This window comes from Dioscorea cayenensis, chromosome 12 (assembly GCF_009730915.1).
Source record: "Dioscorea cayenensis subsp. rotundata cultivar TDr96_F1 chromosome 12, TDr96_F1_v2_PseudoChromosome.rev07_lg8_w22 25.fasta, whole genome shotgun sequence".
In the NCBI taxonomy this organism is placed as follows: domain Eukaryota; kingdom Viridiplantae; phylum Streptophyta; class Magnoliopsida; order Dioscoreales; family Dioscoreaceae; genus Dioscorea; species Dioscorea cayenensis.
Window position 1 is genome coordinate 17589152 of NC_052482.1, and position 18302 is coordinate 17607453.

Consider the following 18302-nt stretch of genomic DNA (forward strand, 5'->3'; position numbering starts at 1 on the left):
AATTGTAAACGTTTTTCATTGGTATATATATATAAATGCGTCCACGCCTTTTATGGACATCCAGAAGACCATAGAGGTCTATAGATGTCTGTAGACGATGTTAGAGGTCTGTAGACGTCTGTACGTAGACGATGTTTAGTAATATATATATATATATATAAATTAACATATTTTAACATAATCTATACATACTATTAAAGTAGATGTATAATCTACTTCGAGAGCATTTCAAGGAACAATTTAATTTTTTTAATAATATTTAAATTTTTATTTACATTACTTATAATATTAATAATTGAAAAACATTAATTACACCTAATTATTTATATAATAAATGTCCATGAGACTTTTGAAATCCAAGGTATAAAATAGTTTCTGAGTTGTTTAATTATATTATTTTATATATGATATTGCCTCAAAACTCCTCACAAAATTTTAAAATCAGCAATGCCGGGGGAAATGCCTAGTATATGGTATTTTTATTGATTAATAATGAGGGAGGTGATAAGGCAGGGTGTTCCATATTTTTTAAAAAAATAAATTTAATGGAAGTTTCTTTGGAAAACATACATTGGATAGCCCAATGGTATGACACTAAAGTGTAAAGGGGAGGTCATGAGTTCAAATCCCTCCCCCGACAGTACTATTCCCTGTGTGCTGTTTATACACTGTTCATCTGGGATCTTATATTATCTTTGTACTGTATATACACTATACACATGGGGCTCCGGTACTGTTAGGTACTGTTTATATTCATAAAAAAGGGCGCTTGTCGCCTATTATTAAAAAAAAATTTCTTATATTATCCTCGTACTATATATACACTATACACACGGGGCTCCAGTACTTTTAGGCACTTCGCCTATTATTAAAAAAAAAAAAAATTTCTTTGGAAAAAATCAAAATCATCATCCTAATTATGTATTGGGAAAAACGGTGCTGCCTGTTAAGCATGATCAGCTGATCATCTTCTCCACCACTTACTCAACTAATCGGAATGTTTCAGTACGCAGCCCAAAGATGATTTTCTATTTTAAAATTTAAATTGATTCTTATTTTTTATGTCCTGATTTGAATCAAAATATCACATTTTTGCTCTTTATTTATTAAAATATCCAAATACTATTACAGTATTAAACTTATTATAACAATTTTATTCCAAAAAGTGAATAAAATAAAATATTTATTTTACGAAAAAAATAGACCTAGTAAAAGTTGATTAATTTTCATTAATTTTTTTTAAGAAGTTGCATTTGAAATGTTAGTTTTATCTTAACTTTAATTTCAAAAACTCAAATTCAGTTTAATCTAAATTAAAATTAAAATCAGATTTATTTATTTTGATAACTCAACTTCAGTTATATATTGACAATATAAATTTATATTTTAAATATAATTATATTATGTAATATTATATATATATTATAAAAATGATAAATACTGTAAAAAAACAAAACAATGATTTAATGATCTTCAAATATTGTTACTTTCACAGGAGAAATATTGCAGAAACAAGCTTTCTAACTCCCATTTTTGTGCTCACGTTATAAATTACTCATATAAAAAATATTATATTATATATTACTTAAAAAGAATAAAAAAAAAAGTTTAATAAACGACAAAAGTCAACATAAAGAAACGAATAATGTGTAACAAAACTCACACTAAAATATTAAATATTTGGATGATAAACAAGTGAAGTGGGCCCCACTTCGTCAGCATGACTTGCAAGCAAAGAAGACTTGGAGTGCGGGAGTTCTAATCTCGAGATCATCTTCACCCTCCGATGATCATCGTACGGTCCTCATTTCCCCCTCTGTTGTAGATGAGTATCCAATCGGGGAACAGAGGTCATCGTCGGATCACCCATGAAGCTTGCATGAATCCCCGGCCACATCCCTTCTAAGAAACCCTATCCCAATCCCTTTAAATCCTCGCTTTTGATCCCGCTTTGATCCATGCCTGCTCCGTTCTTCCCTTCATTGATCCGTATAGGTACGAAAGTTCCCATTTTTGGCGTTTTCTTTGTCTTCTTTTCATTTTTTTTTCATGCAAATTGATTGGTTGTGTATGATTTTGTTGATTTTACAATTGTATCTGTTTAAAGGTGGTGTGGATAATGCTTGAAATTGCGTTTTTTTAGTTGTGGATTTGTTTTTGTTTATTATTTTTCTTAGTTTTTTCATCTTTTGATTCTTGTTTTATTCGCGATAGGAGTGTTCATTTGAAGTGGTTTTATCAGATTATAGGTGTTTGTCTCGGTTTCTAATTTGCAGTTTTTGGAGATAATGCTATAAAAATGTGTTTTTTTTTTCAAGGTGTGAATTGGTTGTGATGGAGTTGTTGTTTACACGTTTTTCTTATTTTGTTCATCTTTTTGATTCTTGCACGCTATGGAATTGGGTTATTATTCCTTGTGGGTTTTTTTTTCTGATTATAGGTGTTTGTTTGAATTTCTTTCTTATTTTGTTAGAGTCTTTTGTAGAAATTGCTATTAAAACAGTGTTCCACTGTGAATTGGCTGTGATGGGCTTACCATTTCTTTTGATTGTTCTGTTTGCAATTGGATGATTTTTAGGTTATTTTTGTGGCTTCTGGCCTTCTTGGAAGTGGATTTGGTGAAGGGACAATGGGTGTTCGCAGAACTCCATGCACTGCTTTGTTTTCCATCCTGTTTGTTCTTTTCGCTTCTTCTGGATATTCTGTTGATTGGTTGAAGTCGAACCAGACAGCAACTCTTCTTATTGATGGATCACCTCAGTCAGGCCGGAAGATCCCTGATAAACTCTTTGGTATCTTTTTTGAGGTGAATATTACTCTATCATTTCTTGTTGTACACGGGTAACTTCATCTTCCATTGTTTGTAGGTGGATTTTGTTTTCATCAACATGACTACTTTGTCATTCACTCTGAAACATTGTTTTTCATTAGTCTGTAACAGAATGCATGCACAGAAATAGTCACCATCATTCTCAAAATTGGTTTTATGGTCAGAATAATCCTGATGCAGACTGTCTAATAGGAAATCAGACCTCGAGCTTGGGTGAATTAAATTGAGCTTTGAAAGGGTGCTTTTGATTTAGTAAATGTAAACTTCAAATTATTATTGTTGAGCCCGAACATGTGTTTTATAGTTACACAGTTAATGCTTATGTAATTGTAAAGGTCTTCAATTTCTATAGGTTCAAATTTCACAATAAGGGAAGTGAGAACATTGGATAATTTGTAGAAATACATTCTCTAAGACTATAGCTAGGTTTCTTCTGATAGATATATCATCCTAACTTGATATGTTTCCTTAAAATTTTAAGTTAATTTCTGTGCATCTTGTTCCAGACTTGTGATTTATGCAAATTAGCTTAGTTTGCAAATTATTATTTATTTATTTATTTATTTATTTTGTGTGTGTGTGTGTGTGTGTGTGTGTGTGTGTGTGTGTGTGTGGTTTGCTTATTATAGTTCTAGTTGTCATCAAATGTTTTTGTTGTAAAGTTTATATTATGTAATTGTGTGTGTTCAGTGCCCGTTTTCTTGATCTGTCTTATCATAGTGATAATCTTGTGTAGGAGATCAATCATGCAGGAGCTGGTGGACTCTGGGCAGAGCTTGTGAGCAACAGGGGTGAGTTTAATACATAAACCTGGTCCTTTTCTATTAGAGGAAAGAGTTTAATTCCTAACTCAGTCTCATGATTCTCGTGCATATTATATTTCAGGGTTTGAAGCTGGGGGACAGACTACTCCATCAAATATTGATCCATGGTCCGTAATAGGGAATGAAACATATGTAACAGTGCAAACTAATGGCACATCTTGTTTTAACCGTAACAAGATAGCACTTCGCATGGAAGTACTATGTGATGATGAGGAATCCAATGCATGTCCAGCTGGTGGTGTTGGCATATATAACCCTGGGTTCTGGGGCATGGTAGGAGCTTATAATCTGAAAGCTGTCAAATATATTAACAGTTTACTATTTTTAAATTATTTGATCAATCTACCTCAGGTCATACACTTCAAATTTTAGCCAGTTATATCATTATTTTCTTATAAGTGTGGGCCACAGAGATTATTTAGTATCAAGTTATTTCTTGACAGATTTACTGTTAAGCTATATTAGGCTCAAGTTTTTTGACATTTGTAAGACCTAACCTATTTACATTGTTGATCTCAGACTAAGGGACTAAGGGTGTAATTGGTCGAGTTCAAGCCGAGTAGCAAGGTATTCGAGCTCAAACTCGATTTGAAAACTCTTTGCTCAATACTTGGCTTGAACTCGATTGAGTTTTTTTTTTTTTAGCTTGAGCTTGACTCGATTAAGCTCGATAAAGGCTAATAAACTCGATTTAATCATAGATATTTTTATGCTCGAGCTTGAGCTCGAACCCAAATATATATATATATACAGTAATTTAAAACTAAGTAATATAATATTTATACCCACACAATTACAACTACTCGATTAGGATCACAAGCACTAGAGTCAAGTATTAAGATTCTCAAATTCGGCTTACTCGACTACTCCAGCTCAAGTTTGACTCGACCATGATCGAGTTGAGTTTAAGTTTTCCCCAAATTGAGCTCAAGCAACATGCGAGTAGTAGTATATCATTTACACCCTATTTTAGACAACAATTTTCATTTCATATCATGTATTATATACCATTCCTTCCTTTTCCAATGATTTGTTTGTGCCAATGAGATTCTTTTTTCATTGCGATGTTGTAGAATATTGAAGAAGGGAAGGCCTATAAATTGGCTCTTTATGTTAAATTAATGGAACCCATTGACATATCAGTTTCACTAACAAGTGCGGATGGATTGCAAAGCCTTGCCACTGCTAACATTGTGTGAGTTTCTTTTATGTCATTAAAACATTTTTGAAGATCATTTGGATAAAACTACCTTATTTGTTCTAATTGAAATAAGAATTAATTTTATCTCCTCTTGCAGACCTGCTACTTTGGAATTGTCAAAATGGACAAAGGTTGAGCTTCAGCTTGAAGCCAAAGGATCAAATACAAATTCAAGACTTCAATTGACTACTACTAAAAAGGGTGTGATTTGGTTTGATCAAGTATCACTCATGCCTGTTGATACATACAAGGTAATTGCATATTGTTTATTATGTTCTTGCTTGTCTCATAATTGTCTTCGTCTGTTGCTATCCGCTAGATATTGTCAGTTATGCTCAATTGAATGTAATACAAAATTTAGAAGCCAACGTTGAGAAGAAGGATGTGTGAAAATTGAATAGTGAAATAAAAAAAAATGCTGCACCTCTATCAACCTAGTTGTTTTTCATTGACTAGAACTACCTGTAAGTTTATACATTGTAGCCTGAGATATTAACTTAGCTTGGCAAAAGTACATGCTGTGAGAATGATGATGGTTAATTATGTTACTTAAGAATGAAGATGATGCACCTTCCGCATATCATGGACCCTAAAATTTTTTCGTTCTTATATTGTTAACTGGATTCTGGACTTTCAAATCAGAGAATTGAAATGCAAGTTTCAAGTGAAAGGAAAATCTCAATAGGCCAATTTTAGTAGTATACGTGTCTATAGAGGTTTTCTTAAGCAGCTACCAAATTTATGATACACATTCAAAAAATTATGTCTCTTGTATACGACAGTTAAGAGGATGGAAAGAATCAAATGTAATAGAATAAGCCGCTATTTTTATTGTATTTTATTTTATTTTATCTTTTTCAACAAATAGAGTCATTTAGGAACATGGAGAGGATTTACATGATGGAAGTGGAATCTATCTGGTCTTTTTGTGTTGTATATATTGCTGAAATTGTGGTTATTGATTTTTATAGGGCCATGGTTTTCGGAAGGACCTGTTTTCCATGCTAGCAGATCTTAAACCCAGTTTTATCAGATTTCCAGGTTTGTGAGCATTTGTCTTGTAAAATTTATGTATATGCAACAAATCATCAATTGCAAAGATACTATTTGTTACCTACTGATGAGACTAGATAGATATCTTTTAATGGAATATTTAACTTAGAAGATGCCAAGATGGTGGACTCTGTAAAATCGTTTCGTATAGCACATTCAATTAGTTAGTTCTCACAAATTCATGTGCTTGCTCAAATTCTTAAGGTATTTATGTTTTGAAGATGATTTCTTAAATGGTAATTCAGCAACACCGTAATGTTTGGCATATCAAGCTTGTGCAATGGAATATTTAAGAGGTTGGTTTTTTTTTTATATAAAATTTTTAGTGATGCATTTAGCTTTTAAAAAGTGATAGGCTACTATTCTGTATGGAGATAAGGGATTAACTGTCATATTAGTTTGTATGGAGGTTTACTTTGCTCCTGTTGCTTTAGGTGGTTGTTTTGTCGAAGGTGAGTGGCTTAGAAATGCCTTTAGGTGGACAGCAACCATTGGACCATGGGAGGAGAGACCTGGTCATTTTGGTGATGTTTGGATGTATTGGACTGATGATGGGCTTGGATATTTTGAGTTTCTTCAGGTACGTATTTTAAGGTAACAGGATTGTAGACTTGTTCATAAAGTTTACAGGCATTCAAGAAGGGTTAGCTGAGTAGCAGACACTGTTGGCACATTGCAGCTTGCTGAAGATCTAGGCGCCTCTCCTGTCTGGGTGGTGAATAATGGTATATTGATTCGAGAAATGAGCTGAGATTTTATTTTATTTTTTTATTTTTGGTAAACAAATTGACAAATTCTAATATATTTGAGTGGTTCTATTCAGGAGTCAGCCACAATGATCAAGTTGATACATCTAGCATCTTACCATTTGTTCAGGCATGACTTCAGACTTTTTATATCTTTTCTATTTTAACTTGTCATTGCATAATTAATTAATTATACAGGATCTTGTTATCGGTCAATATACTTTTTTTAGAAAATGAGGTTTTTTTTTTCATTCACACAGCCTGTATAGCAGTTAAAAAGTTAGGACCTGTTTATTAGCCAATAATTTGCTTCTCCTTAGTTAAGAGAGTTTATTTATTTATTTATTTATTAATATGTCTAGCATGATTGGAACATTTAAAAAATGAAATAGTGCAGCATTGAAGAACTGATTTCATTTGGAATGGTTTTCTTGCAAGTATACCCATGGTAATCCTGTGTTCTATTTCTCTTGAAAACAGCAGGGTGTGCATCCCATGTAAAATATTTGCTGTGCGAAAGAATAATAAAATCTTCCACATGTGACTTGTATTAGAGTAACTAATAAACCCACATCAGTTAATCTAGTAAATATAGATTGCATATAAAAATTTGGGTATCTCATCCTATTAGCTTTAAGTTTTTGGTTGTTTTAAATCAAGATAATATGCTTGATTTGCATCTAGTATGGTCATGTAGAGCATGGACCGCTTTTATTACTTAGGATGAGAAGTTGTTTAAAAATAAAAATCATGTGTTTAGGTGTTAGAGGTAGTTCGGTAATTTCAATTTTTGGCTTAGATAGGTGTATTAAATCATGGGCATTGGTCTTGAATTTTATTATATGTTGGGTTTATGGATAAGTATAGATGAGTTTTATTTAAATAAGTCTTTCTCTAATCAACTTGCTTAGTAAGTTCTCAGATCTCTATGAAAAGAGAGTTTAGTCTTTTTTTAGCAATCAGTCAATGAAGTATTCTCTCTCTTTATTTTATAGCTTAATGCTTTATTTCATGGTGTGATTAGCTTTTCTTCTAAGTGTGCACATATCAAGGGGTTGCATTAGAGTAAATAATTGTCCCACATGGGTTAATTTAGTAAATGTGGATCTAAACATTACAAGTTTTGGCATGCATCCTGTTAATTAAGCTTTTGGTTGAATCAGGCCAAAATGATATTTTTTGGTTTGCATCTAACAACTTTTAATGCAAAGGACAAATTTGAAAAAATCTAAATTTTTTGCACAAATAATTATTAACTGATTTCATAGTGAGGTTAGATACCATGTAGACAAGCTTTAGGTGTTGTCTTTTACTGCAGGATGTCCTTGACAGTATTGAGTTTGCAAGGGGTGAACCTACCTCAAAATGGGGTTCTGTTCGTGCAGCAATGGGGCATCCTGCACCTTTCGAATTGAAATACATGGCGATTGGGAATGAGGATTGTGGGAAGAAAAACTATCGAGGTGACTTTTTCTGTAGTGAGGAATACCTATTGTCCTAGATCTCTACTGATGGGAAATGGTAAAACATGACCAATAACTTTAAAATGAATATTTAACATTTTCTTGATGTGATGAGGTCATAAGAATAATCTTATCTCAAATACTGCATCAACTCTTGAGAAACGAATATAAGCTAGAACAATTTTCTTTTTAGTTTATAAAGTTTAATAGCTGACAAGCTTGTTTTCTAGAATGAAAACCTGAGAAACCTTTTGTAATAATTTATTGAACATTGCTAGCTAAGTGATGCTGTTGCCTTATCGTTTCTTAAATTCAAACATGTTTCTTGAATATGTAGATGTGTGCTCAATATCTAAAATATTGTCAGAAATAAAGATTCTCGTTATATATCCATAATGGTTTTTTTCTGCATGAAATATCAACCTATTCTAATCTCGTTCATGGTACATTATGCTCATGTGATGGACATTTGCTATTTGGTTTTTGTATTACTTGCGCGGGAAAATAACTCAATTATTTTATCAATGATGTGAACATTTCTGACAGGAAATTACCTTAAGTTCTACTACACAATAAAAGCTGCTTATCCAGACATTGAACTTATTTCTAATTGTGATGGTTCTTCTACCAGATTGGATCATCCTGCTGATATGTATGATTTTCATGTACGAAATTTAAATGTTTCACTGTCAAGCTTATTTATTCTTTTATTTTATTTTTTGTTTTATCCCTGTTACATATAGTATACTGACATGAAGTTCCATTCTTGTTTTTTAGCCATTCTCTAAGGTAACTTTTTTCTTGGATAGATTTATACCACAGCTAATGACATGTTTTCGAGAGTTCATCAATTTGGCCACACATTACGTGATGCAAACAGCTCGAAGGTTTGATGAACTCTATATTTTCAATTTAATTAATGAGCCTTTGAAAATGGAAAGCTAAATCTCTAGCTGGTTCAATATGTAAACAAAGATGGCGAGTATTAGCAACTAATTATTTCTTTGTAGATTGAGAAACATGTTTGAAACATCATTTTTCTCCAGGCTTTTGTGAGTGAGTATGCAGTGACTGGAAAGGATGCTGGTACTGGAAGCCTTTTAGCAGCATTAGCTGAAGCTGGCTTCCTAATTGGGTTGGAGTTGAACAGGTAAATCTATTCATTATCCATCGGCTTTGTGTTCAGTACTGCAGAATGATTTCCATAGTAAATCAACAATTTTAAGAACCATCTTTGACGTATTTATTGGTTGCCTAGCATGTTTCAGGCTTCATTAAACCCTTGATTTAGTAGAATTTCTGAATGCTGTCTCTTAGTTGATCGGGAATTTGATGACTGTTTTCTTGCGAGATGTATTGACACTGTTGTAAATGAAGTTTGGTGAACTATGAACAGCAACCAAAACGTGACCTTCATTTTGTTACGGCTGATAGCTGACATTATGTTTAAGCATATAGATTGAGCTATACAAACCAGAAAATCTTATTTGCCATCGGAACATATGTGCTGACAGGACATTGTTGCTTTTTATGCAGTGATGTTGTGGAGATGGCAAGTTATGCCCCACTTTTCGTCAATGCCAACGACCGCAGGTAGCATGATTTTCTCTCCTTAGCTTTCGTAACTTATGTGTCATATCAATTTTGTTGTGATGCTAGTCAGGCTATATTTTCATGGTATTTTGAGTCGCGACACTAATCGACATTCTTGATGATATAACTGCAATTAAATCTATTTTTTCTTTTTGTGGTTTACTTTTGCATTTGATATTCTAGAGACTTAGTCTGAAGATATTGTTTTATTTAGGTGGAACCCTGATGCAATCGTCTTCAACTCATGGCAGCATTACGGAACCCCCAGTTACTGGATGCAACACTTCTTTAAGGAATCTAGCGGCGCCATGCTTCATCCTTCCGTACTCCAAACTAATTCATCATCATTGATTGCATCTGCGATTATCTGGACTAGTAAAGAGGATAGCAGCACTTTTCTAAAAATAAAGGTTAATTTTTGGTGATTTCTCCTTTTATTCATATTGTCTTTTGATAGATATTTTTATTCATTTTGATCTTTTCATTTCTTCCTTTCTCTTCGACAGAGTGACATTTTTATCATTTTGTTTCTTCATTCAGATTGTCAATTTTGGGAGCGATTACGTGGATCTTAATATAACTGTCTCTGGACTGCAAAATGCTATCAACTCAGTTGGATCGACGAAGACTGAACTCACTTCTGGTGGTTTAATGGATGAAAATTCTTTCGCAGACCCACAAAAGGTATGACATCGGACATCAAAACAGAAAGAATTTCTTGATAATGTCTATACGTACATGCCAAAATTTATCCGACAAATGTATTTCTGTGAGTTATAACAATTTGATGACATGTTTTTATTCGCTTGGTTTCGTATTTTCTGCAGGTGACGCCCTTTCAGAGTTTGCTCCAAAATGCTGGAACAGACATGAATGTTGAGCTTGCGCCGCATTCAATCACTTCATTTGACTTAAAACTTGTTCCTACGTCGTATATCGCTTCGATGTAAGACGAACTTGTAAATTTATAATACAAAGTTCTCTTGGTTGCAATCTGGTGAGCTAATTGGTTATATTTGGACTATGTGGTACTGCAATCAATAATAAAAACCAAAATCTATTTGGTTTTTTATAATACAAAGTTCTCTTGGTTGCAATCTGGTGAGCTAATTGGTTATATTTGGACTATGTGGTACTGCAATCAATAATAAAAACCAAAATCTATTTGGTTTTTGCATCCTTCTATTGGCATTTTGGCAGTGCAATGTTCTCAGTGAATGGTATCAAGACACAACCATTTTTCATTAACATATATATATATATATATATATATATATGACAATTTGGACCATCCTATGTTAGAGATGCGTGTAGGTGTAAAGTTAATATTTCAACACAACTGTGTCATTTCCTGTGTGAGCTGAGGTTTTAATCTATCCCTTCAGCCATACAGGAACATCTTATACATGAGATTTAATTTTATTAAATTTAGAGGTTTGTTGGTTAATACCTAATTTTTTATATATTATTAAGTTTTTTTTAAGTTAATGTGAAGTTTAAAGTTAAATTGTGGTGGTGCAAGCTCCTCATATTTTACTACAAGAAAATTACCTATAAGGCTTTTCTTAAATACATTTTTAATGCCCTAATTTTTTTAAAAAAATATACTTCATAAATTTTTATTTTTAGAAATTGTTATTTTTGTTTCATAATTTTAAATTAAAATAAAAATAATATACTAAAAAACGAAAGTTTTGGAAATACGGAACTTTTTAAATATTAAAAAAATTAAAGTGTCGTTTACTACACCTTAAAAATTATTTTAATAATTATAAAAAAAAATTAGATGTAAGTCGTCAAGTATCAACCCTTTCATTCCAAGCTTAGAATAAATTAAAAAATAAAAAATAAAAAAATAAAAAAAATGTGAACTACAAATTCATTTTCCAATAAATAAATAAAAATAAATTTCTTACAAGCGTTTTATAATTTTTCGAAAATTTCCAAACGTTGCCCGATAAACCCCGTGAAAGCGGGGTTTGGTTGCGGGAGGTGTCTCAAAAACCCTAGTTCATCATCCTCTCAAATCAATCAACGTCTTCAATTCGATTCTTCAAAATGCCCGGTTTTCCTCATCCTGGATCCCTCACGATCTGTGAAATCAATCGTGAACTCTGTGCGTTTGTTATCATTTTTTCTTTTTATGATGGATAGATTAATTTTTTTTTTGTTCTTGATTCATGTAGTCGTTGCTGAAAAGCTCTCAGATGAGCAAGCGAAGGAAACGTATGGCAAAATTCTTGTGAGTTTTTAAGCTTTCGTGAATCAACTGTTAAGATTATCCATGGAAATTTTGATTTTGCAATGCATTGTGGAGTTTGATGTGTTTTTTTTTCTTCTTTTGATTCTCTTTTTTTCTTATTTTGGAGCTCGATTTTTGTTCAGGGACTTGTTTTTAGTCCGGTTCCCTTCGAAGTGGATCTGTACCCATCTGATTCGGAGCAAATCAGAGAGCAGCAGCAGGTGACGAGTGAAGATGCTCGGAGAGGAGGTTTTGCTGGTTTCAAAGCTGACATTTTTGAGCTTTTGATCCGTTTTTTCTCTCCAAACTCTGTAGGTCTTTGGTTTTTTTTCTCCTCTTTCTACGAATAGGAACTATTGAATGAAACCATTGATGCTTTGTGCTTATGCCCTTTTAGGCACGATGTAGAAATTGTTTATATTTTCCTCACAATCTGTTATGCTTTGCTAATTACACTGTCCCATAGAACACTAAAACTTTCTGTAGGTTTCATAACAAATATTGTAATGGCCTGTGCTATTTGAATCATTGTCATTTCTATCAAATCCTACTTTCTTGGTGATGGTACAAGTAATTCGCATCGCCCTTTCTATGTCAATTTTTATTGTTGTGATTACTCACTTTCAATGGTGTAGGATGATTTTGCATTTATATGACTTTTATCTCTTGCTTTTGTTTTATCTGGATGATTGCCTTGGTATCTGTGGAACATATAAGGGAGAATGATAGTTGACTCTCTCAGGGTGATATCTTGATTTTCTAACAACTATTTTTCTAGTTGAATGTGCTTGCAGAAGAAGATGTCTATGGAGTAAGCTGGAATCCACATAAGCATTGTTTAGCATTTACCTCCGGTCGTAATCAAGTTACAATCCGTGATTATGAGGATTCAGGTTGAAATATATAGATCTTTGCTAATTCAGTCACACAGATTATTGTGCTGACTTTATTATCTGCCAGTTATGGGTTTGGAAATATATTATACTCTTAATTTAGGATGCTTTTCTGAACAGAAGGAAAAGATCCGTGTATTTTGACGAGTGAATACCAAAGAGATGTCAAAGCGCTTGAATGGAGACCAAACAGTGGGAAAACACTCGCTGTTGGTTGCACGTAAGTGGTATTATTTCTCTTAAATAAGTTATTTGAAAGTTTGATGTAGATGAGTCAATTTTCATATTCGCAGGGGTGGAATATGTATTTGGTCGGCTTCATACCCTAGCAATGCAGCAATGGTTAGACCTGGTATTGCCTCATCTGTTGGTGGTGTTTTTAGAGCCTCTGGAGTGCGATGGACCCTGGTGGATTTTCTCCGAAGCCCTGATGGTGAACAGATTAGTGCGCTTTGCTGGAATCCTGATGGAAGATATCCTCTTAGTAATAAACCAATTGTTGCTATCAAACTATAGACATGTTCTGTGTTGCATTGTACACTACTGCTTTTGTTTGATATGAAACTTATGGAATTGACAGATTGCCATGGGTTGAGCACTGTTTACTTTCTTTTAGAGCTTTTATAGGTAGTGATTCAGTAGATATTTTTCTCCATTTGAAATCAAATTGATTCTCAACATTTTCATTGTTAATTTTTTGGGAAAGTTTTGTCCTTGACATTCCCAAACATTTTTGGCATCTGCCTCATCTGGGAGCTCTTCATTCACGATCTGGGATGTTGCTCAAGGTACTCTGTTGTGCATGTAATTTGTTAAGTTGAATTGGATTGCACTTGTTTTATTCTTCATTCAGATTTAATCATGTCCTGGCTAAAATTATATTGAGAAGCATGCTTCTTTGAATCAATCTGTAGTTCTTATCTGGATTGGTGTAGTTCCTTAGTTTTAGTGCTTTATTCATTGAATTGGATTGCACTTCCTGTACATGTAATTTGTGAAGTTGCATTTGCCTGGACTTATTTTGTTGTAGATGCATATTTTATCTTGTATTGGCTATAGCTTTATATCAAAAAGTCTGTTATTTGGGATCAACCGGTATTTTATATTTTGAGTTGGCATAGTTCCTTTATTTATCTGGAAGCATCTTAGCCACAGTACCCTGAGGGCCACATATCTATTTCCTATGGAGTATAATATTCAATAAAAGCCTAATTTCCAGGAAATACTAATACTTAAATACCTACTTACCTTAGGTTTAGATATCTGAACTAGATTTAACATTATTTTTTCGCTAAACTTTTGCTCCCTGAAAGCATTTTTTATTGATAATGGTCAATGATGCAATGCAAATCTGCTACTTATGCATCTGTAGCAGAAGTACATCTCTTTTTTAATGCAAAGGATTGACAAGTCAGCATGATGTGCATTAGATTGCAAGATTTTATCTTATGACTTGTTTTATGTCTCATGACTTCCTAAGATTCTCATTTTGATCAACAGGTCTAGGAACTCCTATTCGTCGAGGATTAGGAGCTATATCAATGTTGAAGTGGTCTCCAACAGGAGATTACTTTTTCACTGCAAAGTCGTAAGTCCTTTTTCTAAGGGCACACTTAAGATGTTTGAGAGAACATGATTGTAATGTAATCTTAATTGAATTGGTGCATTTTGTACTTTGCAGTGATGGAACATTCTATATTTGGGAGACCAACACTTGGACATCAGAACCATGGTCTTCGACAGGTGGAAATGTTACTGTAAGTATAACAGTTATGTGATATGTTGTCCGAGTTGATTCAGTAGTAGCACTTTCAGTTGCAACTCACATTGTAATGTATGTATTCATGTCTAAATTAAGAATGGTTATATGTTTATACTTCATTATGTTATTTATGTTTGTCATTGGAAGAACTCTGCATGATGCCATTTGTTCCATCTCTAGGGCGCTGCATGGGATCCTGATGGACGCATGATATTGCTTGCATTCTCACAGTCCACAACATTGGGTTCCATCCACTTTGCATCAAAACCCCCATCTTTAGGTAAAGCAATGAATTTATCATTGATATTCAGTTTTGATCATGATCTTCCCGAGTTTTATGTTGATACGTGGTGTTCAGATATCCCTAGACTCGCATAAAGCATCATATTTGATGCTATAGCTGGAGCCCCACAAATATAATGGTGTTATGTCTTTATAAATAAATATTGTATGACATTTGGTTATCCGTTTAGGATACTGCATTGTTTGAGTTACATTTTGGGATTTTGAACTCTTTTCCTATTTCTTTTCTCAATGGAGGAAAACTTGTTCCCCACTTTTGCTAATCCAATGTAGTTTTTATTTATTCAACATATACTAATGCATGACATTGTAAGTCCTGCCAATTTGTATAAAGGATTTGTATAGGCTTTGTTATTTTGAAAGTGGTTATCCTTGCTGCTACCTGAATTTATACTAGTTTTGTTAACCATGATAGCAGACGTCTTAGTGTGGCTATGGGTGGTTCCCTATGCAGTTCATGACTTGGGAGCTCTATTGCTTATGGTACATGCAAAGGCTTGAAAATTGTGTAAAGTAATACTCCATCGATTTAAATTGATTTATGATCAGAGAGTCGGTTTTTGAAAAAATTGAGACCAAAATGTGGTTCATGTCTCATATTCATTTACCATGATAAGCAATAAGTGTAATTTTTAATTAGAATGCTGTTCATCTTTTGCTTTAAGCTATATGTTCTCTTCATGCTTTTGAAATTGCATATGATTGAGCTTTTTGGCTATTCCTATAGACTTGGGTTCGGTGAATGTAATAATCTTGCTTTGGTTTTGGCTTCAGATGCACATCTGCTACCTGTTGAATTACCTGAGATTGCCTCAACTGGCAGGTAAAATTTGTCTTTTATAATCTTATCCTTCAGATTTCATTGGTCTGTGTCATATTTAGTGAATTGAGTGTGAGGCCAATGTTTTCACCTTTTACTATGAACTGTTCCTATAATTGAGTACACATGTCCAAATTTTACCCCCTTTGGTTGTTTTGTGCCGTTTTTTCTTTGAGACGTAGTGTTGCCTACACTAAATCAGCCATGGTTATTTGTGGAAAGATAAAGATTAATGTTATTTTACTGTAATTTCAGCCATGGCATTGAAAAAATAGCATGGGATGCCTCAGGAGAGCGATTGGCATTGTCATTTCAAGGTGGTGATGACATGTATGATGGCCTTATTGCAGTTTATGATATTCGAAGAGCACCGCTCATCTCAACTTCATTAGTGTTAGTCCTACTCACTTCCCAGTTTCAATTATTGGATAACTTTCTTTCCGGCAATTCCAAGATTTGCCCAACACTTGTCTAAACAAGATTCTCCCTCTGAAATAAAAATCGCAGTGGATTCATCAGAGGACCTGGAGAAAAGCCAAAGCCCCTTGCCTTTGCCTTCCACAACAAATTCAAGCAAGGGCCACTTTTAACTGTGGTAAAAATCAATTTCAGTCCTCCATCCTCGCAAAAGTCGATATTTATATCTTTGACACACTAACTTAATAAATCAATTTTGAGTATGCGGTTCATCTTCCAAATCAGAATAACACCTTTCTTACTGCAGTGCTGGAGCTCTGGTTGGTGCTGTACATACCCCCTCATATTTCGCTCGCATATACTTCCTTGATCAAGGTAAATATTTTGTACTCCCTTTGTTCTTTTTTATCTGTCATAAATCCATGTTTTTTTTTATCTGTCATTTTCTAACATTAAGAAGCATTTATTATTTTTTTTTTAAAATTATCTTTAACACTATATTCAATTCTCTTGGAATTAAATATGTGAGAGAAATGTGAAAATATAAATCAGAGATAATTTTAGAAAGATAACTAATTTTTTATAAAATTTTGTAAAATAATTAAGTTTTTTGGTACGTGAGATTCGGTTAATCATGATAGATAAAAACGAATGAAGAGAGTATATTACATGAAATTAAATTCCTACCTCCAATTTTCTTCTAGTGTGTTTGTGAATGTGGCACCAATGTGATGAATCTAGAGACCATCGATCATTCCTGAAATCTTGTTTCATTTTCAATTGAAGTTCTTCATGTTGTGGACAAGAATGCAGCTGGATCGGAAAAACACAAGTTTCAGTTCATAAAATTTCTGCCTTCACTGTATCAATTTCATCGATGTTTTCAGAATCATACTGTGCTTGGTTTATGATGTTACCCCTGCGAGAAACCATTTTGATTATTTTGTTGAATGAATAACTTGTTCTTCTTGTGTTGATAATATTTCTTAGCCGCTTGAATCTGTCAAAGGATCAATCAGGATTAATATTTACTTGTAGGTACAATAATTAACCATTCTTTGTTTAGCTTTTTAGTCTGTTTTTATGATTTATTTGTGCTTCTTGTTTTATCATTTATGCGAAGGTTTATTTATTTATTTGCTTATTTTTTTACCGGAAAATTTAATCCTGTTTCTTATTAATTTGTACCGGGAGAAGAGAAATGATTAGTTTCAGGTTTATATAGTTTTAATTAGTGAATTGATGAGTTTTCATTGCAACGGGTTTTTATTTTTTAATTATAAATTAAGTGATATATTTTAACAAATAATATTTATTATATTAAATAAGTTTTTAAAATTTAATTACTAATTGGTGAAATATATAGTGATTTTTTTTGGGTGAAATAACAATCACAATGCAAGTGTTCTACCCCAACCAAGCACAGGATTGTGACTGGGATAGGAACTTGTTTTATAGTTTATAAAGAGAAAATTGGTTGCATGCCCAATAAAAAATTCATTTATTTATTTATATATTATTATCAAAACATTTATTTATTTATATAATTTATTACTATATAAAATAATATTTGTATCTGTCTTCCTCTTTTTCTCTTTTTTAAAATGAATGAAGAGTCTTGTATAAATGATAGTTTAATATTTTTATACAGTTTTTAAAATTGACTTTTTTTTGGTCTGAGTTATATATAAATAAATAGGAATGATTTATAAAAGTATATTTATTTAACAATGAAATTTATAGTTTATTTTTCTTATCAAATAACCTTAAATACAATTTAAATATTCTAAGTCAATCGATATGCAAGCTCAAAAGATTTTTATAAATGGATCCAAGGGGACAAGTCTCTAGCTCTCTAGTTTGCACATAAGTCTCATGGAGTTAATACCTTTATTTGAATTTTGAATTCACATTTGTTTTTTTTTTTCCTCGAGTTTTTTGGGTTACTGTTGCTAATCACTTGAACCAGTGGTTTTAACTAATAAAAAAAATTATATGCACTTAAAATATATTTTTTTTAAAAAGAAAATATGGATAAACTGCCTAAACACATGCGGTAGGTAAAAAAAAAATAAATTCAAATTATGTTATTATTTTTTTTTGTAAAGAAAAAAAAGAATTATTTGCCGAACAAAGATCGAAGAAGTGGCCAAAC

At 32.7% G+C, this 18302-nt stretch overlaps 2 protein-coding genes across 4 annotated transcripts; both read left to right on the plus strand.

Annotated features, from left to right (window-relative positions):
- The first annotated feature begins 1787 nt into the window (after nt 1-1787).
- On the plus strand, nt 1788-10887 carry LOC120273551 (alpha-L-arabinofuranosidase 1-like). Of its 2 annotated transcripts, XM_039280183.1 has the most exons (19): nt 1788-1995; nt 2579-2806; nt 3567-3621; nt 3716-3927; nt 4728-4849; nt 4953-5106; nt 5827-5896; nt 6343-6488; nt 6588-6633; nt 6732-6784; nt 7973-8117; nt 8664-8782; nt 8927-9004; nt 9164-9267; nt 9654-9710; nt 9925-10120; nt 10251-10394; nt 10538-10696; nt 10801-10887. In XM_039280183.1, exons 2-18 carry the CDS (start codon nt 2630-2632, stop codon nt 10658-10660), a joined length of 2001 nt encoding a protein of 666 aa, XP_039136117.1. In that variant the 5' UTR covers nt 1788-1995; nt 2579-2629; the 3' UTR covers nt 10661-10696; nt 10801-10887. The 2 variants fall into 2 exon arrangements, with proteins under 2 accessions (XP_039136117.1, XP_039136116.1); XM_039280182.1 differs by lacking the exon at nt 10801-10887 and having other exon boundaries at nt 1789-1995; nt 10538-10785.
- Nucleotides 10888-11643: 756 nt separating this feature from the next.
- Nucleotides 11644-17129, plus strand: LOC120272972 (aladin). Of its 2 annotated transcripts, none has more exons than XM_039279615.1 (15): nt 11644-11826; nt 11897-11952; nt 12096-12263; nt 12731-12845; nt 12966-13065; nt 13139-13318; nt 13575-13633; nt 14346-14433; nt 14527-14602; nt 14788-14887; nt 15685-15733; nt 15986-16123; nt 16238-16325; nt 16455-16522; nt 16852-17129. In XM_039279615.1, exons 1-14 carry the CDS (start codon nt 11769-11771, stop codon nt 16515-16517), a joined length of 1338 nt encoding a protein of 445 aa, XP_039135549.1. In that variant the 5' UTR covers nt 11644-11768; the 3' UTR covers nt 16518-16522; nt 16852-17129. The 2 variants fall into 2 exon arrangements, with proteins under 2 accessions (XP_039135549.1, XP_039135548.1); XM_039279614.1 differs by having other exon boundaries at nt 16934-17129.
- The last annotated feature ends 1173 nt before the right edge of the window (nt 17130-18302 follow it).

Excerpts from the sequence above, each read along its gene's own strand:
- LOC120273551 (XM_039280183.1), top strand. The coding sequence starts at position 2,630 with ATGGGTGTTCGCAGAACTCCATGCACTGCTTTGTTTTCCATCCTGTTT. Across the intron at positions 4,850-4,952 it reads CTTGCCACTGCTAACATTGT|ACCTGCTACTTTGGAATTGT; the intron begins GTGAGTTTCTTT and ends CTCCTCTTGCAG. Across the intron at positions 6,489-6,587 it reads GATATTTTGAGTTTCTTCAG|CTTGCTGAAGATCTAGGCGC; the intron begins GTACGTATTTTA and ends GGCACATTGCAG.
- LOC120272972 (XM_039279615.1), top strand. The coding sequence starts at position 11,769 with ATGCCCGGTTTTCCTCATCCTGGATCCCTCACGATCTGTGAAATCAAT. Across the intron at positions 13,634-14,345 it reads GATCTGGGATGTTGCTCAAG|GTCTAGGAACTCCTATTCGT; the intron begins GTACTCTGTTGT and ends TTTGATCAACAG. Across the intron at positions 14,888-15,684 it reads ATCAAAACCCCCATCTTTAG|ATGCACATCTGCTACCTGTT; the intron begins GTAAAGCAATGA and ends TTTTGGCTTCAG.